The sequence below is a fragment of the Ixodes scapularis genome, unplaced genomic scaffold (genome assembly GCF_016920785.2).
Source record: "Ixodes scapularis isolate PalLabHiFi unplaced genomic scaffold, ASM1692078v2 PGA_scaffold13__105_contigs__length_92229423, whole genome shotgun sequence".
Lineage (NCBI taxonomy): Eukaryota > Metazoa > Arthropoda > Arachnida > Ixodida > Ixodidae > Ixodes > Ixodes scapularis.
Genome location: NW_024609839.1, coordinates 44,512,732 through 44,536,682, shown reverse-complemented (window position 1 = coordinate 44,536,682; position 23,951 = coordinate 44,512,732). Strand labels below are relative to the sequence as shown.

At 48.4% G+C, this 23,951-nt stretch overlaps 3 protein-coding genes across 3 annotated transcripts; all 3 read left to right on the top strand.

The window, feature by feature from the left end:
* The first annotated feature begins 1,332 nt into the window (after positions 1–1,332).
* On the top strand, positions 1,333–5,456 carry LOC8044106. Its single transcript, XM_029970865.2, has 3 exons — positions 1,333–2,110; positions 4,726–4,877; positions 5,228–5,456. Exons 1-3 carry the CDS (start codon positions 1,470–1,472, stop codon positions 5,371–5,373), a joined length of 939 nt encoding a protein of 312 aa, XP_029826725.2. The 5' UTR covers positions 1,333–1,469; the 3' UTR covers positions 5,374–5,456.
* A 1,020-nt stretch (positions 5,457–6,476) lies between these two features.
* LOC115312001 (leukocyte elastase inhibitor) lies at positions 6,477–7,936 on the top strand. Its single transcript, XM_040210791.2, has one exon. It carries the CDS (start codon positions 6,491–6,493, stop codon positions 7,682–7,684), a length of 1,194 nt encoding a protein of 397 aa, XP_040066725.1. The 5' UTR covers positions 6,477–6,490; the 3' UTR covers positions 7,685–7,936.
* A 2,863-nt stretch (positions 7,937–10,799) lies between these two features.
* Positions 10,800–23,951, top strand: LOC8044108 (tetratricopeptide repeat protein 30A). The gene is made up of 2 exons (XM_002416597.5): positions 10,800–11,186; positions 22,422–23,951. The coding sequence occupies exons 1-2, from the start codon at positions 10,800–10,802 to the stop codon at positions 23,949–23,951; spliced, it is 1,917 nt and encodes a 638-aa protein (XP_002416642.3).

The window sequence follows — 23,951 nt, the reverse complement described above, 5'->3', positions numbered from 1 at the left end:
CCTTGTTTTTAGATCGTACTATGGGGCAAAGTCATCTTAGATGGTTTTGCGTCGTGTGCGACACGCTCTGGCATTGCGTGTCAGAGCGTGCACGTTGTCTAATTCCTTCTGTGTATAAATTTGGTTGCGAGTCAGCGCTTATGTGTCGTGCATGTTCCTTTCCTCTGTCCTTGTCTTTTTGTGGGCTGTTCTGTTCATTATGCCCTTTAGCGTGCTACAAAATGCGGAGGCATTTGGTGTAACACTGTATTGCCACTCATGCCGTCAATCCGCCAAATGCCATTCATTGTCTACAAAGGACGAACAGTTTGATGGTGTAAACATATACATAGAAAGCTTTAAAGAAAACTCGCCGTTGGAACGCGCTCAACACAGCACGATATTATTAACAATATACCATCTATTTTATTCGCAGTTATTCGTAATTTTCAACGATTGGACCAATGGCGATATTGAAACGACTGCATCGCGTACCTTCTCTGCTGCTGTAATTCCAAAATATAAGCCTCGCCCCAAAGTTAGTGTTCTGGAACTCACATTTTGATTCAGCCTGAAAAACTGGATTACCAAGTTGCCTTCAAGGCAGGCACGTAGCCAGGGGGGAGGCCCCACGGGCCTCCTCCCCTCTCCCCCGAAATCTTCCATTTTGCTGGGACCTCCTCTCCCCCCTCCCCCTCATACAGCATTTTGTCATGGGCGCCCCCCCCCCCCCCCCCCCCTCGAAACAAAATCCTGGCTACGTGCCTGCTTCAAGGCATGGAAATTTGAAGCTCGCGTAGTTCACGCCCATAATCATATTCAGTTGTCGGGCCAAACAGCCGCGTAAGGCACAGGAGCTGCTTCGACTTCCTTCTGATTCGTCAGAACACCTATACTCCGCAACAGATTTTCTTGGCATGCAGTGGAAGGTACAGGCACGCGTTCCCTCTCCCATTTTGAGAGCTGAATAGAGCTGTGCGCAGGCCACGACCAACTCTATGGCGCAGGCTCTCCTCCTCTCCCCGGTAGGGCCAAGAAAAATTGTCACGAAACAATAACAGCAATGAAACAAAATATAAATTGCATACGAATGACAACAGGGCAATAACAACAAGCGTTGCATCGCCGACCGTGACCGTAGTCACCCGGGCGATCATACATCAAGCACCGTCTCTGTTTCAACACTTTCACGACACAATAAGCCCGGCTCAGGCATCGGTGGGGGTGTCGCCTTCCGCGTCTAAAACAAAGTTCGCTGCCAAATATACGCTTGTTGTTTTTTGCGGAACCGTAATCGCCAGCGCGCTAGCATTTCAGCGTCCTTGGAACCGATATTTCGTCAGCGGAGGAAGCATGGCTTGGCTCTTTCAAAACGCGGGTCCTCTTACAAGGACATCGCTTTCCGACACTACAAGAAGGGACGTTTTGACCGCGAAAGCGCAACCCAACCGACCAGATCGTTTCTGTCTGCTGCATTAAGCACGTCAAAGATGTTGAGAAGCCGTGTGGTACTCGCGGGTGCGTTCGTCACGCTTCTGGTAGGTTACGTGCACTCCACGCCGTCGTGTCATCTACGAGAACGTCCCCTGGACCATCTCTACGTCTGTACGGGATTCACGAGTCCCTCCGATTTTGAGGAGCTCATCCAACGACCCCTCTTTTATCCCAACACCACCTTCGTTCTTCGGAACAGTACCCTGGACCACCTTCCGGAAGGCGCCTTCGCCAGACTCAGCGTCAGGGACCTGGAACTCAGGAATGTGCAACTCACGTCGTTCGCGGGCCACGACACCGCTCCTTTCTCGGGGCTCGAAACGAGCCTAAAGAAGATCAGTTTTACGGAGGACAGTAGCTTACCCGAGTCGTGGGGTGTTTTGAAAAACCTCAGGAACCTCACGGCCCTCGGGCTCGCCAGGATGACGCGTCTGAACCTCACCAGGGACTTCGAGAACCTGCCGAGCAACGTGAGGACTATTGCCGTTGTGTCGTCCACCATCGAGTCAGTTGATCCGAACTGGTTGTCCAACATGGACAAGCTGGGTGCCGTCGTTTTGCGCAGCTCCAATTTCGGTCAAGTTAATCGTGCCATGTTTCCCACGACGGCTCCCAACATGTGGCGCATCGATCTCTTGTGAGTATCGCAGTCACGCCTGTTATTTTATTATTGCAACCATGTTCAGAGACATATCACGCAGCAGCTTTTGAGTCTTGACTATGATACCTTGAGATACAACTGAGGGTTACCGCGGACATTGTTTTGCTTTAATATTCCAAGGATATCATGTGCGATACGACATTTGTGTCGCCTCGGAAATTATTTGCTTACCCCGCTTCATACAAATGACAAATCTGGCGGTCCTATATCGACGTGCTTCCGTAACGCGGTCAAACGTTAATCTGAAATTGGATCATTAATTCAGCTCAGGTGCGATGTACGCGATATGTGTACAAGATAGCATATATAATAAACTATATACTGTAAGTATAAGATAACAGACATATTGTATATAGGTACATATTACGACACTGTTAGCGCGAACATGACATCGGCGCCTTTTCGCATTTTATTATGAAGAATATTCGTGGGCACATAATTTTACCCCTCATATTAGAGCCCTAGATGAGCTCTTTCCATAACAATGATATATTTGATGACAGCCTTTCGGTTCTAAGAGAAAAACACAGAAAACTGGCGATCGCTTGTTCGCGCTAACAGTGTCGCGCTCTGTACATATTTGATGGGATGTCGCACATATTGTACCAAATTTTGTGGTCGAACTGATTGGTCGCGAGCTTTGCAGTATATCATTCAGTTATACGTTATAATCGTAGCGTCCGGATGACGGCAAGTTTGGTCTAGTTTTATCGGGGGCGGGGGGAAGTGCTTGAGACTTCTTTTATGGGGTAAAAGGTTAAAAAGCGCGAACAAACCAGGACAATAAAGAAACACGGACGACAGGACAGGCGCCTGTCCTGTCGTCCGTGTTTCTTTATTGTCCTCGTTTGTTCGCGCTTTTTAACCTTTTATTCAGTAATGGACCGACTAGCCCAAACCCAAGTTTTAATGCAACATATTTTATGGGGTTTTTATTGTATAGGCCGCAAAGTTATCACACACAGACCTGTCATAACTGGTCACAGAGGTATGTTAAAAATAAAAATGAAAACATTTTCAGGACTTTGAAGGCTATACATTGGCCGTGTTGTCCATCCAAGGAGCTGTAAGGTTGAACGACCTCGTGTTCAACCCCCCCCCCGACGTTACTTCGAGAATATCTCTTCGCGTCTTCGTGCATATTTCCGCTCTCCCTCTCCAAATGACGGCTTGCTCACAGTTCAATTAGACGGTTTTATTTAGGGCAGTATTTTCTCGTTCAAACCTTGACAATTTTTCTTTTCTTTTTTTTTTTCTTCTAGGCTCTTAGATAACACAGTGTGATTTTAGTTTAGCAAACCCGATTAGACATCTCGGAGTTGCGTCTCAGGTTTCTTGATGAGCTGATGCGTTATGCAGAGACTGATAACAATTTGTTTGAGGTTATAGGTGTCAATATAGTGATGGAACTTACTGTGGCCTGGAGAACGTAGGAAAGAGGGGAAGGGCACTTGAGTTCGACGAGATTTTTGGATATTTTTATGTGAATTATAAGCGTTGCTGCTAAGCTTGAGGCATTGGACTCGGCCTCAACACTGGCTAAGTGGTGCCACTTGTCATATTCAAAGGGTTTAGCAGTGTTTGTCGATCAGCCCATGTATTTTTTGTGTGCACTTTGCGCTATTTCTTAGTTTCCTATCGGATTTTCGCAGCGTTAGCTGTCACCTGACAAAAAAAAAAATCAGCTTTCTGGAAACAAGAGCTGTCTTGAGTAGTACCGTAAATTAAGGGACATGTTCTTCTATCGCCAGTTGGCGCGGCTCAAGCGTAATAAACGTCACTTTAACAGTGTGAATCTAGAACTTGTACAAACATTATTAACTGAATATTCGTGTTGAATAGGCACCGCAATGCAGACTTCTATACGCGGTCCAAGTACGCCCTCTGTTTTCGCCGTTTTGCTGAAGGGAAAATGGTCTGATAGTCGAGCCCTGCGTAAACGTAATCCCGGTTGCCAGACTGGTGCCCCAACGAAGCGCTTTCCACCCCTGCTGGTCATACCATGCCTTTGGAGTGTGACTGCTTACAAACGTGTGCAGCTGGAGAGGCTTATACAATAGTGCGCATATTGTTATGATCCTGAGACTAGAGTCCTGTGCGAGGTTGTGAAGCTGCGCGTGTAGGAAAAATGCAGTCATTGTCGTTGGTTTTCGTGTGAGTTGCACTTGTACTAATGCAAAGCGCTGTCACGCTATGAAGCTAAAGGTATAGGCTGTTCACAGGTTTTTTATTGTTTTATGTGGTATTAAGTGCACTCATGCAAAGCGTTGTCATTGGCATTGACCCTAAGCTCTTATGGGTGTACTCAGACATCGTAGCTCTATCCGTTTGCCAAGTCATGCTGGAACACTGTACAACTGTGGTCGGCCTTGTAGATCGTCAACCATGTCTTAATACACTCACTTTATCTTATTTACTGCTTCGCTCAGTCTCGGGTATTTCCAAGGTCTCCTGCGACGTTTGAACAGATACGATAGCGTCTTTGAGCTGTTTATTCCCCTTCATGTACCCATACCAGTGTTTAACTCTTGTTGTTGGTGGCTAAGATTGTATAGTCTAATGTAAAATGTTCTCCATCTTTCTCTTTCCAGTGCAACGGGACTCACATCAATCCCTACTGGTTTCAATGAAGGCATGCCCTCTCTGAAATACCTCGACCTGGGTGACAATAATATCACCACTATCGACGAAGCTTCAGCAACTGCTTTGTTTGACATAGGTTTAACAAAGCTGACACTTTTCGGTAAAGTTGAACTATATATCCCAAACATGTACCTTTCTGCACCGTAATTCATGATTTTGCCCTAAACAAAAGCGTTCGTGACAACAGGCAGGGTTAAGTTTGCTGTCGATCATTTCTGTACTTTCGGAAACGCGTCACGCCTAAAGGTTTTTTTTTTTTTTTAGATTAGCACGAATAAATTATTATTTTTAATATTAGTGTATTACTGTGATTATTATGATTAGTCATTTTATTTGTGTGTCATCACCTGGTATCAACAAAAAGGTCTCAGGCTCCTTGAACACATTAATGACCATTGACTGACCTGTTTATTGATTGAAATGTGAATTCTTTATTTAATATTGTTTCAGACAACCCACTTCACTGTGACTGTTCCCTCTCCTTCATCGTCAATCACCCTGACCCTCCGGTTCGTGGAAACTGCGTCACCCCTACATCACTAAAACACCGAGGTCTCACCACACTCACCACCGAAGAGTTGTGCGGCAATGCTTGAAAAAACTGGTACTGACATCCATTCCGACGCGGAGACTCTCGAGGCATCTACGATTGCGAAATAAAAATAATTTAAAAATTGTGCAGACTGGCTCGTCTTTAGTTGTCCTGGAAATTTCGTTTTCTGAAGCTTCTTTTGGCATTTATTTAGGTGTATTAACTATAGTTACAATCTGTATCTAAAACTTTTTTTGTTGTGCGCGCCCTTGTAGCTTACGTTCCTGGCCCGCCATTATAGTAATGTATATCAACATTGAAGCCATATAAAAGGCGGGCCCTAAGAAAACACTCTGAAGACTTCTTAGAAGCAGCAATTGGTAGACTTAGAAATTTGTGATTCGTCTGTAAAATGTATCTTTTAGCTGATTTAGCTGACTTAGCAAATTAAGGACTTGGTGTTCTACGGTAAATTAAATTTATTAACACACCTTAGTAATCTAACGGCCTCAATGAAGGCAGGAAGTTGTTTCGCCTAAGCCCATCTGTAACAGATAATGAAAAGTCATTCACTTTGAATTTTGCACACTTCGTTTGTTTCTAAGTCTACTTCACTGCGCTTTCAGCAAGCACAAATATGCAAACCAAAGGAAAGAAGCAGGGGCCGGGGTAGAATTTGGCTATTTTATATAGATATTTGCCATTGAAGAGATCGCAACAATTTACAACTATGCCCGCATAAAATTGATAAGTGCGCGCACGTATGCAATATGCAAGTACGCACGTAAGTGTAAAAATGGTACCGTAAGGCGTATTCAAATAACTGTTTGTTTTCTCTTGCGTGTACCTGTTATAACACGAATGTTTCAAATTGAACAATTCTCACTAGCCTCTTGGGGCCATGGAAAAACAATGTTTTTTTGTTTTTTTTTATCTACGCGTCAGAAGCTGTCGCGGGCTTGCCCTGAAGAATTGGATTTTCAGGTTATCTTGAAGTCGAGCTAATCTAGCATTGTCAGACGAGTACTCAGCGTCGGTGACGCACAGGAAAATACCTTATCCATTCACCTCAAATCGTTATCAATGGAGTGACCTCACTAGCGGAAAGTGACTGTGTTCCTATTTATTAGCGTCTATATAAGATACGAGCTGCTCTTAGGTCTTCTATAGGCGTTGCGACAATGAAGGCTTCAACGGTGTGGTTTTTGTTAGCCGCAGTGGTTGTATGTGTTGTCCAGGGGGACGAAGTTCAGCTTGCAAGAGCTAACAACGAGTTCGCGCTTAACCTTCTCAAGGAGCTGTCTTCCAGAAAGCCAGGAGGCAATGTCATCTTCTCGCCAACCGGCATCTATGAAGCCCTGGCTATGGTCTACGCGGGTTCACGAGGTGAATCTCAAGCCGAGCTGTCGAAAGTTTTGGGGCATGATGGGGCAGGACTTAAAAACCGAGACGCCGTGCTCTCTGCTTATAAAAAACTTTATGCCTTCAAGAATGACTCCGAGATGAACGTCACCCTGAACGTTGTAAACGCGGTCCTGGTTCAAGAAGAACTTCGTGTGCTGGATGGATACAAGACCGAGCTTGCAGAGGTCTTCGGCGCCAAACTGAAGACCGTCGATTTTTTTAACGAGAGTTCGCGTGTCTCATCTGAGATCAACCAGTGGGTGCGACAGAAAAGTGGAGGCAAGATTCAGAGTGTTCTTCCGGATGGTATTCCCATGAACACGGTGATGCTACTTCTGAATGCGGTATACTTCAAAGGCACATGGTTGATCAAGTTCGATCCTGAGCAGACCGTGCAGCGTCCCTTCTACAACCACGGAACGAAGTTTGTCGCGAAAGACACTATGGTACTCAGAGGAGAGATCAAACATGCTTGGCTCCTGGAGCTAGATGCGCAGGCAGTCGAACTGCCATACAAGGACGAAAGATTCGCAATGGTCATCGTTCTGCCAAACAGCAAGACTGGGCTGCCAAAACTCAGAGATAGTTTCTCTTTGAAGCTGATGGACGAAATTGACGAAGAGCTGGACGTGGAAAAAGTGCATCTCAAACTGCCCAAGTTCGAGCTGAAGGCGGGTTATGACTTGGTGCCTTCGTTGCAGAGGTTAGGGCTGAAGTCGGTGTTTACCAGTGATGCGGACCTGTCCGGGATCAGTGGCAGCAGGGATCTTGCCGTGTCGGATGTTAAACACGCGGCTGTTGTAGAGGTGAACGAAGAAGGTACTGCCGCTGCGTCGGCGACGTCTGTTGGGATTGTGGCAAAGAGTATTCCTCAAACGGCTAACTTTTATGTGGATCATCCATTCTTGTTCTACGTCCATGATGTGGAAAGCAGACGCGTTCTCTTTATGGGAGAAGTGCACGAACTGTGAGAGAACGCTTGTCACTGTTTGACATCTTTTATTACCTGAACTCTTCATTCATTATTAAAAAAAAGTTTATAATCTAGTCACCGTGCTTTAAGGCTCCAAGCCTATGCCTCTGTTGGACGTCAGCAACCTAACCACATCGGGTCTCTGAAAACTAATGTTATATATTTGAATACATTGTAACGTAAAAAAAAACTTACTTTAGAAATAAATACTGATTGAATGACTGATGTGAATAAAAATTTCTCGTTATGACCAAAGCTTCCGAAGCTTTTTGAAATCCACGGAACTTATATTGGGTTGTGGCACCGACCGTCACTTCCGCTTCACATAACGTCATTCGAGTGCGCACATGTATTTTATTTCAGTGAAAGCTGTATATTTTTTATTCGTAGTTTTATACAATTCAATAGCTGCACAGATTTATGATAAGTTGGATTAGAAACTGGTGATCAAATGTTTATATATCTATATTTGAATAACGAGATATGTCATGCTAAAACAATTGCCATTTTTGAACAGCGGCTAAAAGTGTACCCTCTTAAATTTAAAACAAGCTAAAAAAATTTAACTTTCTACAGTTAAACACAAATAGCTCCTGCCAGTTAATTTAATTAGTTCGCGTTTTGTCTTTTTCTTTTTGCCATTCTGGCTTGTTTTATTGTTCCAAAACTTGTACCTTTGGCGGATATAGTGTTAAGTTTCAAACCTGTCTCTACGACCTTGTGAAGTTTCTCACATGACAGGGGTGAATCAGACCAATGTCATCAGTAACAGGAACATCGTAGGAAATACAAATGCATTTTATGTGGAGGCTACATTTTGTAGTCATCTGGCAAGTGAATCGGTCTGACCGACACTAGAAGGTAGGTCATTCCAATAATATGCAGTTGGACTTGGAGGGTCAGAACGAAGTATCAAAGTGGTCTGAAAAATCTGAACGTCATTTCAGTGTTCTTGAGTGTGAGACTGTAGCATTAGTTATATAGCAAACAAGGATGTAATTACCATGGTCCTTAATGCTCCTGGCCCGGGAAGGGCTAGAGCAGGGGTTGCCAAGCTGCGGCTTGCGAGCCGCTTAGGCTCTTCGCGTGTTAAAGTGCGACTCGCGGCTCACCCCCTCCCCCTTACTCCCCCCCCCGGTCACACGAGCACTTCCCCAAAAAGAGAAATGGTACGCGTTTTAAATCGAAAGACAGGTTGCGGTTTGGTAGTCTGGTGCTACTGCTACCTTACGTACAGTTTGACTGCTTTTGACTCTGATAGATTGAAAGTATACTCTGTTTCATACTTAGCGTGCAACGCTGTCAAAGCTACTGGCGCGAGCGCGTGGCTTCATCTATGGTTTTGTTTGCGCGAGAACGCGTGCAAATGATAAACGAGATCAAGCCCCACGCTCGCACCAGTAGCTTTGACAGCGTTGCACGCTAAGTATGAAACAGAGAATAGTTCAAGCTTCAATTGTTGCTCTCAACAAAATCCCCCCCCCCCCTCCCTTTTACCGCGGTTCTCAGATATTTTATGGTTTTGTTTGCGGCTCTTAGGCTGGGTCAGCCTGGCCACCCCTGGGCTAGAGGTATCTAAGCGCTAATCAAAAGCTTTGAGATAAGACGTTGAAGGTTCACATACTTCATCAACGCTATGGACACCTTCAGCGCGAGCTAAGTTCGAAACTGAATTTTGTACCTTCACTTGTTTCAACGTTATGCCTGGCAATTGAAACCAATACTGGATACACAGAAATCGAATAACCACTGACTTCTAGACAAATGATAATCTCGCGTGAAAACATAGGGATCACGTGCACTTTTAATATATAAAATATAAAAGGCAATTAAAGTGAAGTGGAGCAATATAAACGGCAATTAAAGTGAAGCTCACTTATGGCTGCGCCCGTGCACAACCTTATAAAAGTGCACCCCTTTTTCCCTCACTCTCTTCATTAAGCTTTATTGAAATGCCATTTCTTCTGTTATTGGGGCAAAAGGCCGTGCTTGGTTAGCTTCGCACAATATTTATGACAGGTTTTCGCCATAGGGTTCTGCGTTTACGGAGTTTATTTCTTGTGAAATTTGGAGGGTGTTTTTGAAAGTTTAACATATCACGGAAACGCAGAGTTTATCGGGGTTTATTTATGATAGATTCCCAGATCTCCAAAATGTAAAGCTTTTTTTTTTCTTGCTTTGTGCTCATTTTTTTTTTTCGAATTCAATAAAAATATATTTGGATAAACTTGCCCTAAGTGCATAAGAACTCACCTGCACCGAATAATATTTATTTAGCTTGTTTTATGCATTCGTACCCTTGCCATTGGTACTATTAACTGCCCGTAATAAGGCTTACAAACGGGGGTTGCTTGAATGACAGTCGACATTTTAAGATCACTGAAATCGTTTACTTGTCTCGGGAAAGCTCGTTTCCTTCTCGTCGCATTCCACCGCTCCACGCCGCGCAACCGCGGGGTGTAGCGGTTTAGTGCGATGGGAAGAAAACGGGATAGAATCTTTAGCTGGCTCCTATGATCATAATTTTCACTGTTGTAGAAACACAACCGCACATTTCTCTAAAAAACCCAAATTGAAAAAAAAAAAAAAATTGAACGGTGGCTTTTGTCGGGACCGAAAATTACAATCAGAACGATGAACCTCCTTTTTCGTTAAAATGTTTGAGATTTGAAACAAAACAGGAGGAACCTCACTTTAGAATCGCTGACCCAAACTCTTTTCTCGAATACCGTGTTACTCCTGCTATTGTTGTCGTTTTTTTCTGACCACCTTGACATTGAAATTATTTTTTTTTCGGATGAATCCTAATTGGCTAGAATTTTATAGACGATTGTTTTTCAGATTTTATCGGATTTATCCGAAAACATTATCGCATGTATATAAATTTAGTTTATTATTTTTAAACCCTTCGCGGGCCCTGGACTGAACACAGCTAGCCGCGTCGACGTCATCGGCTGCCTCCCCCCCCCCCCCCCCCCCCCCCCCCCCTCCACGCCACGGAAGAGTATACTCGAGCAGAGCAATCGAACACAGCCGGTGCGATTTAACATTTGGTGTCACCATGGCAACTCGTCCTGACCACAACAGGGCGTGCTTTTCGGCCGACGCGAAACATGACGGAGCGTTGGTCGCGTCCGATCCGCGACGGCGAGTACACGTCGGTCATCTACGGCCTGATCCGGGAGGGCCGCTTCGCCGAGGCCGTTGGGGCGCTCAGCGAGTGCAGCAGGCAGCAGGGCGCCTGGTCCAGCCGGGCCGCCCTCTCGCTGCTCGGCTTCTGCCATTACCAGCTCCAGGAGTTCGACCAGGCGGCCGGCTACTACGAGCAGCTGTGCGCGCTGTGCCCGGAGGAGGGGCAGTACGCGCTGAGTCGGGTACAGTCCCTGTACATGGCCAGCAGGTACGAAGAAGCCCTCCAAGTGGCGGCTCAGCTCGCAGACGAAAAGCCGGACCTGAGGGATTCGGCAAGAAAGCTTGAGGCAGCCGTGCGATACGCCCAGGTAGGCACGTGTCGGATTGATGGGTCTGGCTTTGAGAAGGGGGGGGGGGGGGGGGGGGGGGGGGAGTCGAGTTTGCAGTGAGCTGTGACGTCACGGGCGATGCGATGACGAGAGCCTTAACGATGCACTTTTGGTGCTGACTGACTGGCTCCAGCGGATCGTCGGCTGAGGTTTTAGTCAAGTTGTAACAGTATATACATAGAAAACATTATAGCATTGGCCACCAAAGGCAAGTGGGGTTGTATTTATTCTGCAGCGCATGGAAGGCTCGGGGTTCTGAGGCATCTCTCCACTTGGGTTGCTGCCAGCTGCGTTAAACTACTGGAATTGCCGCTGCTCTCTAAACCTCCGCCTTTCCTCTTCACGCGTGCTCCGTAGGGTAATCAACAAGCCGAAGACACGCTATCCGAGGCCGGAAGGAGCTAACTATAAATATAACCTGCCCTGACTAGGAGCAGTTATTCTAGACTTGTCGTCGGCTATTTTGTGCTATTCGCGTCTCCAGCTCGTTGCTCGCCCTCCCGCGGCAGAGAAGTGAAGTGTTCTAGTGAGAGTCCCGCGGGTTTCCTGCTCAGTGGGCATGGCGGAACTGCTCGCGTTCATGACTCGCGAAATGTCATTTCCGAATGCAAACAACGCTCTTCATTGTCCCAACGTATAGTGCTGCAGCCGACATGGGATTGTACCTTATTAGACAGTTTGCGTATGGCATATAAAAAAGGAAACGCAAGCGCTGTGCGTTTACGTTAAGGTTATGTGCTCCACGCTGTGTATGCGCGTCATCGAAATGCTCCAATCCGAAACCGAATCCAATCCGATCCGAAGTTTTGGGTACACGCAGTGTAGAACACGCAATGCTTGCGATCGCTCGTATTCACAATACTAAAACTCGCTACTGCTTCGCCCGTTTCCAACACTAACGAAACGTGCTGCAGTGAGCAGACGTGCAAGCGGGTACTCTCGGAAATAGGGGGTGTACTAGTTAAACCCCTTGTCTCGTATATGACACCCCGTCAACTAGAATTCGACGTTCAGTCGACTGATATTGAACCGACGATACCACCTTTCACAAGCGGCTTTAAGGTCCACTGATACAGCTTATTAAAATAGCTGATATACGGGTTAAAGACTACAGGAAAACAGTCAAGGCTTTGTTTGCCCTGCTGCAAAACCTCAGTGTTTTTTTTTTTATGTAAGATTTGATACGTACATCAGCTATTTAGTAAGTTATGCCTAGGGCTCCGTGTTTTCGGAGTTTATTTTTCGTGAAATTTGGAGGGTGTTTTTCGGAGTTTATTTTTCGTGAAGGGTGTTTTTTTGGAGTTTATTTATTATCGAAAATTCGGTGTTTATCGGTGTTTATTTTTCGTGAAGGGTGTTTTTTTTTGGAGTTTATTTATTATCGAAAATTCGGTGTTTATCGGTGTTTATTTTTTGTAAATACCCCATTCTCCGAAGTTCGGAGATTAATTTTGCAGTGTTTTCTATTTAACGATAATAAATAATAACCGGATGCAAACGTATGCCAGATAAAAAATAAGACGCGCTTGTATCAATTAAGATTTCTTCAGTTGAATTTGGCGTTAGTGTCAGTGGCAATACGATTTGTCCCACGACAGAAGTCGCACACAAGTGTGGCTTCGATAAACGTCGATACCTTAAAATCAATAAACTGCCGGAGGTAGCCGCAAAGAACCTCGTAGTCATTCCACCAATCTATCCCGCGGCCGCGCGAGGTGGAGTGGTTAAAGATGTAATAGAGAAGTTTCAACTGGCCCTCTTCCCTATTTTATACAATCTCTATGGTCCACAGCTTTCAGTGTTACCCCCAGAAGCATACCCTCTCCTTTCTCTAAACCCCAAATCCCATGGCCCAAACTGGAAACCAAAAGAGTTGCTTTTGTCGTGGCACAAATGGTACGATGACCTGTTTCCCTGAACGAACCTTGACGAGACAAGCCGTAACACCCCCTTTTGACACCGGTCCGAGGCTTGAAAGATAATTATGGTGTCATTTTCCCAGGACCATTGATCCTGCGCTGCTAAAATTTTAAAATAAATTGTTTCCTTTTTTTTTTTTAGGGGGGGGGGGGGGGGGGGGCGGGGGTGGCATGGGCACATAACGATTCGGAGTTTATCGGATAAATCCGAATTGACAAAAAGTTTACCGGCGGTTGTTTTTCGGAGTTTCTCGGATTTATCCGGAAATCGGAGCCCTAGATGCCACACAGCTATGAAGCCGCTCGCGAAAGTTGGTGTACCGTCAGTTTGACGTCAGTGGACTGAATGTCGAAATGTAGTTTTGGGGTGTTATATATACGGGACAAGGGGTGTAATTACTACACCCCTAAATTCTGAGAGTGTAAGCCTTCCATCGAACTGGAAGGCGGAAATCGGCAAAACTGTGGGATGTCAAAATTATAGAAACAAAATGTTCTAAAAAAAGTTGTAAGTAAAAAAAAGAAAGAAAAAAAAAACGCAGTTCTTTATTTTTTTTATTTTATTTGGGGGCATATGGTTCGGAGGGATTGACGGCGATTTTGGAAGTATTGTCAATTGTCAAATGTCACGACCTTAATAACTCTACCCCTGCAATTTGTGTAATTTGACATGGATTTCTTAGAGTAGCTAAGAATGTTTTTATGTATTTTAGACTATTTTTTTATTTTATAACTTGTTAAATAAAACTTCTGCAATTGGCACCTGGGATGATCCTTCACACATTTTTGAGTGCCATACTTGTTCGCGCGTTTGGAAATGCACCATAAGCAAGAAATTATATTAGAGCCTGAAAAAATACGTATTAAAATATTTTAGTTGTATTATTATTATTAATAATACAAATTGCGGCAATGTAGGCTTCCAATTAACGCCACGATCACAAAAATACGCCATTTAACCATAATAGTATTTCCAGAAAGGTCTCATTTGTTCTCTTTTTAGCATATAAAAGTTCTGACATCGTTATCAAGATAGGCAAACAGTCAAACGCTGGATATAATATAAAGTCCTATGCGTCACGCGTTGCTGTAAAAAAGCACACACACTTGTGCTGTCTGACTCGGATTCCGTCTTTGGGTTTTATATTGAGGACAGCGTTTCTTAATTCATACGTTTTGTGCACATATTTTAAGATCACGTTTTGTGGCGATATTTTGTAAAATTCGGATTGATTCTGTTATTCTTGTGCTTAGCAATTAATCATCTGAATACCTCCAAACCCATTAAAAGGCCCGCAGTTCATTATTTCACGTGACAATTATCCGAGCGAGAAAAGGTAGCATGAACACACAAATATCAGCACTCTTTTTTGTGTGCAATATTCTATGTTACCTCTAAGGGGTATGGAAGGCCCTGTCTTTAAAAGGACACTAAACTCTCCAAAATGTCTTGAAGTGCCTTGATCGGAGACGTACGTCACAAAATAAATTCTCCGCGAAAAACTTCCTTACCTCAATAATTACGCTGTGAGACACACCTTGACTTATGAAAGAATCCGAAATTAATACATATACTGAGAAATAAATATAAAATAGTGGCTAGTTTCGGTTTCGTTCCCGATTTAAAAAATTGCTCCTGGTGTAAATAATACGCTAAACACCGTTTTTGTTCTCAGGATAAGAAGGTGGCCCGCGCTCATAACATCCTAGCTTCCTCGTATAAACAGGAATAATTTGTGTAGCTCAGTGAAGCCAGCACAGTAGACAGGCTCAGCGACTGGTATACCGGCACGCATCTCCGACCCCCAGTAAAACCGCCATTTTGCAAAACGAGTGCCGCCACCTATAGTGAATTAGAATCGCCAGGCTAGCGTGGCTTCCGCACTGCTCCAACCAAGGAGGTTAGAAGTACTGGGAGGGGGCACGTTGCAATATTGGTGAAACCTAGTCATAAAAAGTTTAAACGATTTTGTGCCCAGCGTGTCCGCAGATCTCTCTGGCAATTGGTGCGCGTGACATGTCACGTGTGAGATGGATGGTTGATGGTAGTAGGACTCCTTGCAGGCTTGCGCGCGCTCCGTCCGGTAGGTTTTATCAGATCGAAGGCTAGACTGTGGTGTATTCTAGTACCCCATAGCAAGACGAAGGCTTGCTACGGTCACGTGATGTGTTCACGTTGGCATGGTAAGTGAGGAGAGTAAGGAGGAAAATGAGAAAGAGGCGAGGCGCCAAGGGAGCATGGCTTGTGGAGGCTACGCGGCCGACGTCATACCCTCTCCTACCCTTCTATTCTCCATGGCTCTAAAGGGGTATCCATACGAAGGAGAACTCCGCGGACGGATGTCGTGACGTCAGCGACCCGGGAAACTCCGTCCTCGGCTCCGCCGCGTGCACCTGCAGAGCTTTCGTGCTGTCAGCACGAAGCCTCCGCGCCTCCGCCACGGAGGAGAACGTGCCGCGAGGCGTCAAAAAGGGATGACGTATGTCTCACGTGATGCGCGATCCGCGGAGGAAAGTGGCGGATTTCTCCTTCGTGTGGATACCCCTTAACCACCAACGCTTCTCCTTCTCCCGAGAGTGAGTGCGCATGAGTGGAGACGACCCATAGACGTTTGCAAGTACGGCCCCTGGGCGCCGCCATCTTGCTGCTGGTGTGGGTAGATCGTCTGATAGTCAAGCATTGCTGGTGCGTACCCACGGCCTCAGCAATGCTTGACTATCAGTCTCAGACTAGAGCCACTGAACGAGCTGCGCTTAGAGTATCGGCACTCTGTTCCCCGCGCCGCCATTTTGGTGCTTGCCCAGAGCAGACACAAATGCCGATCGTCATGATTAAAAAATGCGACATCCTCAGCGTTAGATTCGATGTTAGAAAGCTCATGTAATATTTCTTTGCTGTATCGCGAACTGTTTAAACATTTGTGGAGGACGGAAAAGCGTTTCCTGTGATTTCAGCTAAAGCTTCAGATAACTGGCAACCATGATTTTAAGCCACAATATGGGCAAGTGTCGTTACTCTGAAGCTTAGCTTATTTAGTGGCAATATCTCAGACGATCTACCCCACTGATCTCTATGACAATTGCTGGATCGCGCTTCCCCGCTTGTTCGCTGCAGCGCAAGTGAAGCCACCGGGCTTCACTCGCTTGGGATACGATTTGCCGTTTTTGCTAGCCTTTGCTGCGGTTTTCCAGCGTGCTGACGACACGTTTTCTACTCGTTCGTCGTCATTCGCCGAAGAAGTTTTTTGAAGACTCTGTGTATTGTTGAGACTTGCCGTTGTGAACACGTGGAAAATTTTACGAAAGTGCAGTGTTGCAAGAAAAAGGCACAACGCGTTGTAGGAAATCGCGTACCGCCGCCGATTCGCCATTTCCCACGTGGTCCGTCAACAAACCGAGTCCAGCCTGGTTCTTTCACGGGAGCGGGATTCCGCTCCCCGTTTATTCGTACAATAAAACACAACCCTACAAAACACTCAATCTAAACTACAAATACAAGCTACATTACACAATTATTTACAAATGCACGTTCAGGCTAAAGCTAAACACAAAGAAGGCCTTAGGCCTCGCGTCCCGCGATATCCTAGATCCGGTCGCCACCCACTTGCCTGCCTGCGTCTCGGTCTCGTCCGGAGTTCTTAGAGGCCTCTCGCCCCCTGCCCCACCGAGTATATCTATCGATGGGCGAGGAGGTTTCTCCTCGCCTGCCACGGGGGCGCCTGCAGCGCCCTCCAGTGGCTAGGAGAGAAAGCGGCGCGTCGGGAGCCGAATTCGAGATCCCGATCGACCCCGCGGCAACACGACCATGTGATCGTGTCGCGGCCAAGATTGGCCGAATGGTTTGATGGGCGCCCTCGTGAATTCACGGTGCGCCATACTCCCCTCTCCTAAAAATCGAAGTACGCCGGAATTCAGACGTACGGCTAGGCTGCTGGGAACACCGTCGCTTGGTTTGGCCTGGAGACCCCCCACACGCACACACACACCGCTGGTCCCATGGGTCGTCCTCACTGAGGTCCATCAGTTCGCCCGAGACCTGGGGTGCGCGGCCACCACACACCTCGCAGTAGACTGTGTCGACTTCGGCTTGGCGGCGGCCTCCGGGGCAACGGGGTCCTTGAGCAGTGTGCCTGGCCACCATGAGACTGGCCCCTCCACAGAGTGGTGCACCGGAGAGGGACTGTGGTTGCGACCCAGCTGCGACCGCCCTCCCGGAACGATGCGGGGCTGGAAGTCCAGTGTCACTGAGAACTGCACCCCGGCGTCCTGTGTGGCGTCGCGGACGTCCAACGAGGCTCCCCGAGCTGTGGTTCCGGCCGGGGAATACGCTGCCCGAAGACGAGGAGTTCAGCCCAGGCTGGTGTTTGTCCAAACGGCGACTCCTCCTTTCATCCTCTCCCAGAGAGGACCATTTGGTGCACACCACGTTGCGTCTCGAAGCAGCAGCCGCAGGGCCGATGACGCACAAGCTGGGAAAAGTCCAAGGCGCGCGCCCAGCGAGGGAGCAGTACCCCAACACCAACAGCAACGCCGCACAAACAAAAAAAAAAGAAAAACATTCCACAGCAAAAACAAGAAACAAAAACTAACACTGAGGGTTCCGAGACACCCCTCCCCCACCCACAAAGAAAAACAAAAACACAATGCCGGGAACGCCGATTTCGGATCGCTCCCCCTCTTCTTCCCTTTCCCGGGTTACGGAACGCCGATTTCGGATCGTCCCCCCTCTTCTTCCCTTTCCCGGGCCACGCACTCTACGAGGTTCCGATCCCATCGGGTTGCCTCCGGCTACGCGTGTTGTAGCTGTGCCGCGGTGGTCCCAGGAACTCCTGAGATCGTTGGCGCCCGCGAATGCCCCTTTGCGGCCGCTTGACCGGCTCATCCCCTTCCCTGGGGAAAAAGGGTTTCAGTTCGCCGATGTGAACTGTCCCGCGGACGAGATCAGAATTCTGGTCCCTCAGCGTGTATGTCAGTCGAGACTTCTTGGAATCGATGACAAAGGGGCCAACCCACTTGGGGGCCAACGCCGCCGAGAAGAACTTACTCGCATCGCTCTGCACGTGACTTCGCCGCAGAACGGTGTCGCCCACCTCGAACTGCGCATCGCGGTGCGCTTTGTCATAGGTGTTCTGCTCCGCCCGCGCGCGAGCCCTGTTTCCGCGGGCGGCGTCCAGCGCCCGCGACAGTCGCTCTCTTGTGCGCGTCGCGAAATCCTCGTACGAGGGCACCGCTCTGGCCGCGCTCTGTAAGGCCTGAGCGAACGCCGCAACCAACGCCGTGGATTCACGGGACATCTCCGTGCTTTGCGGCATAGACACGACCGGCGCTACCGTCGGCGTGTCCGGACTCGGCGCTGCGGTCATCGCCGCGCCGTTCCGCTCCGCCAGCCCCGTCGATGTAGCGACGTCGGCCAAAAACATTAAATCCGTGAGGGCGAAATTACCCGTGGCCATCTCGAACAGTTGTTTGGACGTACCCTTCACACTTTCGCAGTGCCGCGGTATAAACTCGCCAACCAGGGGGACCGCCCCGCGTGAACTTCCACGCAGTGTCGTCGACGGACGTTGCGACCGTAATTACGGCTCGCCTGCCCCAACGTTGATGCGCCATTTGTAGGAAATCGCGTACCGCCGCCGATTCGCCATTTCCCACGTGGTCCGTCAACAAACCGAGTCCAGCCTGGTTCTTTCACGGGAGCGGGATTCCGCTCCCCGTTTATTCGTACAATAAAACACAACCCTACAAAACACTCAATCTAAACTACAAATACAAGCTACATTACACAATTATTTACAAATGCACGTTCAGGCTAAAGCTAAACACAAAGAAGGCCTTAGGCCTCGCGTCCCGCGATATCCTAGATCCGGTCGCCACCCACTTGCCTGCCCGCGTCTCGGTCTCGTCCGGAGTTCTTAGAGGCCTCTCGCCCCCTGCCCCACCGAGTATATCTATCGATGGGCGAGGAGGTTTCTCCTCGCCTGCCACGGGGGCGCCTGCAGCGCCCTCCAGTGGCTAGGAGAGAAAGCGGCGCGTCGGGAGCCGAATTCGAGATCCCGATCGACCAGGGGGGTAAAGGTGGGCGAGGAGGAGTGGCAAATCCCGTGCGCCGACATCCTGGGTCCCGAGTGAACGAACGTAAAAGAGAGCGACAGAACACGAGAGAAAGAAAGCAACGTTGCCATGGTAACGCGAAGAGTGAAAACTCTTAGCAATATAAACAGTGATAATTTAACGTTGTAAACTAAATTATGAGCTATTCTAACGCTTATAAAAAGCAATAAACTCATTACGCTGCATTAACTTCCCTTCTGTCGAAATCTCGGAAATCTGGTAGTTGCGCAGTTTCGTATTCCTCAACCGCGCCCAGCCGCGCCCCACTGGCGAAGCCGGGTATATGGTTTAGTTTAGCGTTAACGCGAGGCCGTACATCTGCGCGCTTTTCAAAAAGAAAGCTTCGAAAGGAACGTGAATATCTTTCCACCGGTAAGTTCGTGAATTGTTGAAGTTCACGAAACTGCTCTGATGATGTAACCGTGTTTGGGACCCAGAAGGTCTGCCTGCATGATCCGCCGCTTGCGGCAGCCAGAATGTATGGGAAAATGGCGGACCTTTTCCTCTAGAGTTAGTATGTATGATCTCTATGCGATCGACCCCGCGGCAACACGACCATGTGATCGTGTCGCGGCCAAGATTGGCCGAATGGTTTGATGGGCGCCCTCGTGAATTCACGGTGCGCCATAGCGTCGAAAGGAAGGGCTGGCGGCGTGTTCAAAGCATCCTTGGCACGCCGAAGTGCCATGTCTCTGTGCCTTCGCACGCTTGGATACCGACCAAGAACCGACGCCGTGTGTATGTGTTCAGCGAGTGCAATGTGCGTGAAGCTGTTCGTGCCTCTAGATCAGCGTCTTTCCCTCTCGCAGTTTAGGGAACGAGCTTAATCCAGCGTCCACTAGCGACGGAAGATGGGGAGAAGGTACGTCTTTTTTTCGTCCTTAGACGATTTACACAATACCGTGCACAACAGCTCCTCATCACTGATCAGTGCTGGCTTATTATCAACCTACTTAATTGCACTTGACGTTTGAGCGCGGCTCGCCTAATTGTAATTGGTCAACAGATTGCACACGACCATATCGGCCGCGCTTATTCAAAGATTTTCATTCTCGCCGTCTTGTACTTTTGCTTTCGAAAACCCCCCTGGCTCCACAACGTTGCCCTATTCGTGCTCCCACGGAATCTATTAGAGTAGATTTGGGGCATAGCCATGGTTAATATAGTACATAAGAACACGTACAGATCTCCCCCTTTTATTGATAGCAACTCACCGGAACAGCTGGACGATCCAGAACTCCGTGGCCGATATATATAAATGATCTAAAGGCATCTACGCGCGACACACGTTCAGAACTTTGGCGCGGCGTCAATTCTTGACCGGTATCCAAGCGTGCGAAGGCACAAAGATGCATCACTCGGCGTGCCAAGGAAGCTTTGATCACGCCGCGACACCGGCGACACGTTTTCGACGAGTTGTACCTTTTGATACGGCTTCACGCACATTGCACTCGCTAAACACATTCACACGGCGTCGGTTCTTGGTCGGTATCCAAGCGCGCGAAGGCACAGAGACACGGCACTTCGGCGTGCCAAGGATGCTTTGAACACGCCGCCAGCCCTTCCTTTCAACGCGTTGTGCCTTTTTCCTGCGACACTGCACTTTCGTAAACTTTTCCACGTGTTCACAACGGCAAGTCTCAACAATACACAGAGTCTTCAAAAAACTTCTTCGGCGAATGACGACGAACGAGTAGAAAACGTGTCGTCAGCACGCTGGAAAACCGCAGCAAAGGCTAGCAAAAACGGCAAATCGTATCCCAAGCGAGTGAGGCCCGGTGGCTTCACTTGCGGGAGCGGCAAGCGCGATCCAGCAATTGTCATTGAGATCAGTGATCTACCCACACCAGCAGCAAGATGGCGGCGCCCAGAGGCCGTACTTGCAAACGTCTTCTAATATACCATTGGCATATTGCCTTTCCTGCATTTAGAAACGTTTGTGCTGGAACCACATCCGGAATTTTATCGCCTTCAAGAAACGTCAAAGCAAGAAATATGTACCAATTTTTATTTTGTGAACTACGTTTATCAGGTTGGGTTTACGCCTTCGTTACACGGCAAGGCTTTTTAATTTGTTTCATTCTGGGAATAGTACATGGACATATTCAGCGGAAGAAAACTGTGACGTACATTTAAGTATACTATTTTGTTGGTAATTGAAACGTCTGCCTTTTCACCGATGTTTGTTTGCAAATAATCTTGCCGCCGCCCCCTATCGGCGGACCCCTGCGCGCTTCCGGTTTTCCTCTTCTTTTCTGTTTATTTCGCATCTTCTTTTTTTTTTTTTCGTATGACTTTCTACAATGCGCGCAGGCTCTTGCAGACGTATTACAGGTACTTCTCCGAAAGAAAACCTTCTTACCCGATCGATCGCTGTGCATTGCTGAAGAACAAAAAAAAAAAAAAACACTACCGGAAGTCTACTGAAGCACCGATTACTCTGGCGCCCTCGTGATATCAACTCCCGCCGAATTCGGTAAATTACTTCTCGTTATATTTCTAAATAAATGTGACGAGAAAAAATATAAAAAGCTTTAAAATATTGGCCTGATGTCAATCTCTGGTCTTGGCGAGTCTCCCGCGCACGATATGCAAAACAATACCGGAAAGCCTATAATGGGGAACATATGAATGGCAAAAACGGGCACCGCGTGCTGATTCCCACAGCAACAGCCCAGGACACTGTGACATGGACCTATGCCAAGCCGCCACGTCACAGCGTGCGCGCAAGTTGCCATGGAAACTGTCGCGCGGCGCCCGTTTTTGCCGCTCATATGTTCTCTGTTTAAAAGCGGCAGCAGACGCTTCGATAAGACATTTAACGAAGCGTTCGCTTTTACTCTGAGGCTTCTAGGACGTTCATAAATATCTTGTACTTTCTACTAGCTTCAAATATACACAATCGTGCTAAGTTTGGAGAATACAACTGGCACTAAAAAGACGCTGGCGGGGATCTCTTAACACAGACTCACATTATGATGGCAATTATGTTCAATAAGCACTTCCGGTTCCGGTGGGTTGTCATTAACAGCTGTTCAGGCGTCGTGGTTTGTACTTGGGCGTTTCGAACGACGCAATGTGATTGGCTGCGATGCGATAATGAGATGCTCAAGACACGCCACGCCCTGAATTTCTTATGTTCTGAGGGACTATAACAATTTTTTTTTTTGTCTATTTACCGTAGGATGATGTGGTCGGTGCAAGAGCCCTGCTGCAGCAGAACGAAGATCCCTGGACGCTGGTGAGCCTGGGTTGCGTGGCCTACAAGGAAGGCCGACTCGAGGACGCTCTGAATCTTTTCACCAGCGTGCTGGAATCCCAGGGAGAGGCATCGCCGCCGCAGCTCTCCTACGCCGTGGCACTCTGCCACTACGCGCGCCGCGAGTACGCGCCAGCGCTCCAGCACCTGGGTAACATCATCGAGCGCGGGATTCGAGACAGACCCGAGCTGAGCGTGGGCATGGCTACCGAGGGTCTCGAACTCCGCAGTGTTGGAAACACCCGCGCCCTCCACGAGTCCGCGCTGGTGGAAGCCTTTAATCTCAAGGCGGCCATAGAGTATCGTCTGAACAATCCTTCGGCTGCCAAGGAAGCGCTGACCGACATGCCGCCGCGCGCCGAACCCGAACTGGACCCGGTGACCTTGCACAACCAGGCGCTTCTCGAGGCCGACACGGAACCCGGTAGAGCTCTAGCCAAGCTACAGTTCCTACTGCAAGAACCTCCGGAGGCCTTCGGCAACTTGCTTCTTTTGTGCTGCCGGCTCGATCAGCACTCACTGGCTGCTGATCTTCTCGCTGAACACGCGGCTCTCACGTACCGTCTGCTGCCGCCGTTTCTCTACGAGCTTCTGGAAGCTCTCTTAGCTCAGCACACGGCCCCGCAGGAGGCCTACGTCAAACTGGAAGCCCTCGCGGCCCGGCAGGGGGACCGCGTTCGCCAGCTTCGCCAGCAAGGCGCCCCCAAAGCTCACTGCGACGCCGTGCTGACAGAACGGTTTCTGCCGGCACTAATGGCTCAAGCGCGAATACCCTGGGAAGCGAAAGACTACGCGCTCGTGGAGCGCCTGTTCCGCCGCTCCGTTGAGTTGTGTAGCGAGCAAGACTGCTGGAGGCTTAACGTCGGCCACGTCCTCTTCGTTCAAGAGGGAAAGTTTCACGAAGCCGTGGCCTTCTACGAGCCTCTGGTGGAGCGTGAGCAGGACCTGCTCAAGCTTAGCCCGGCGTTGCTCGCTAACCTGTGCGTCGCCTACATCATGACCGGTCAAAACGAGCAAGCAGAGGCCCTCATGCGCCGCGTCGAGCAGCACGAAGAGCAGCTGGCCTACGAGCGTCCTGGCCAGAAGATGTTCCACCTGTGCATCGTGAACCTGGTCATCGGCACCCTGTACTGCGCCAAGGGAAACTACGACTTCGGCGTGTCGCGAGTCATCAAGAGCCTAGAGCCGCACGCCAGCAAGTTGGGTACGGACACCTGGTTCTATGCCAAGCGGTGCCTGCTCTCGCTCCTCGAAAACCTCGCCAAGCAGGTGATCCTGGTGAGGGACTCCGTACTGCACGACTGCCTCGAGTTCCTCGCCCAGTGCGAGACGCACGGCAGGTCCCTGCCGGCCCAGGACCGCCTGGCGTCCACCCGCACTGTCGCCTTCGAGGCTCGCCTGCTCAGGGCCCTCGCGCTGCGGTTGCTAGCCGCCGAGCCACCGATGGGACGCTGA

Bases quoted from the DNA above. Each gene is read 5' to 3' on its own strand.
- LOC8044106 (XM_029970865.2), top strand. From the start codon at position 1,470: ATGTTGAGAAGCCGTGTGGTACTCGCGGGTGCGTTCGTCACGCTTCTG. The intron at 2,111-4,725 runs GTGAGTATCGCA...TTCTCTTTCCAG, and splicing joins ATGTGGCGCATCGATCTCTT to TGCAACGGGACTCACATCAA. The intron at 4,878-5,227 runs GTAAAGTTGAAC...ATATTGTTTCAG, and splicing joins AACAAAGCTGACACTTTTCG to ACAACCCACTTCACTGTGAC.
- LOC115312001 (XM_040210791.2), top strand. From the start codon at position 6,491: ATGAAGGCTTCAACGGTGTGGTTTTTGTTAGCCGCAGTGGTTGTATGT.
- LOC8044108 (XM_002416597.5), top strand. From the start codon at position 10,800: ATGACGGAGCGTTGGTCGCGTCCGATCCGCGACGGCGAGTACACGTCG. The intron at 11,187-22,421 runs GTAGGCACGTGT...TATTTACCGTAG, and splicing joins CAGCCGTGCGATACGCCCAG to GATGATGTGGTCGGTGCAAG.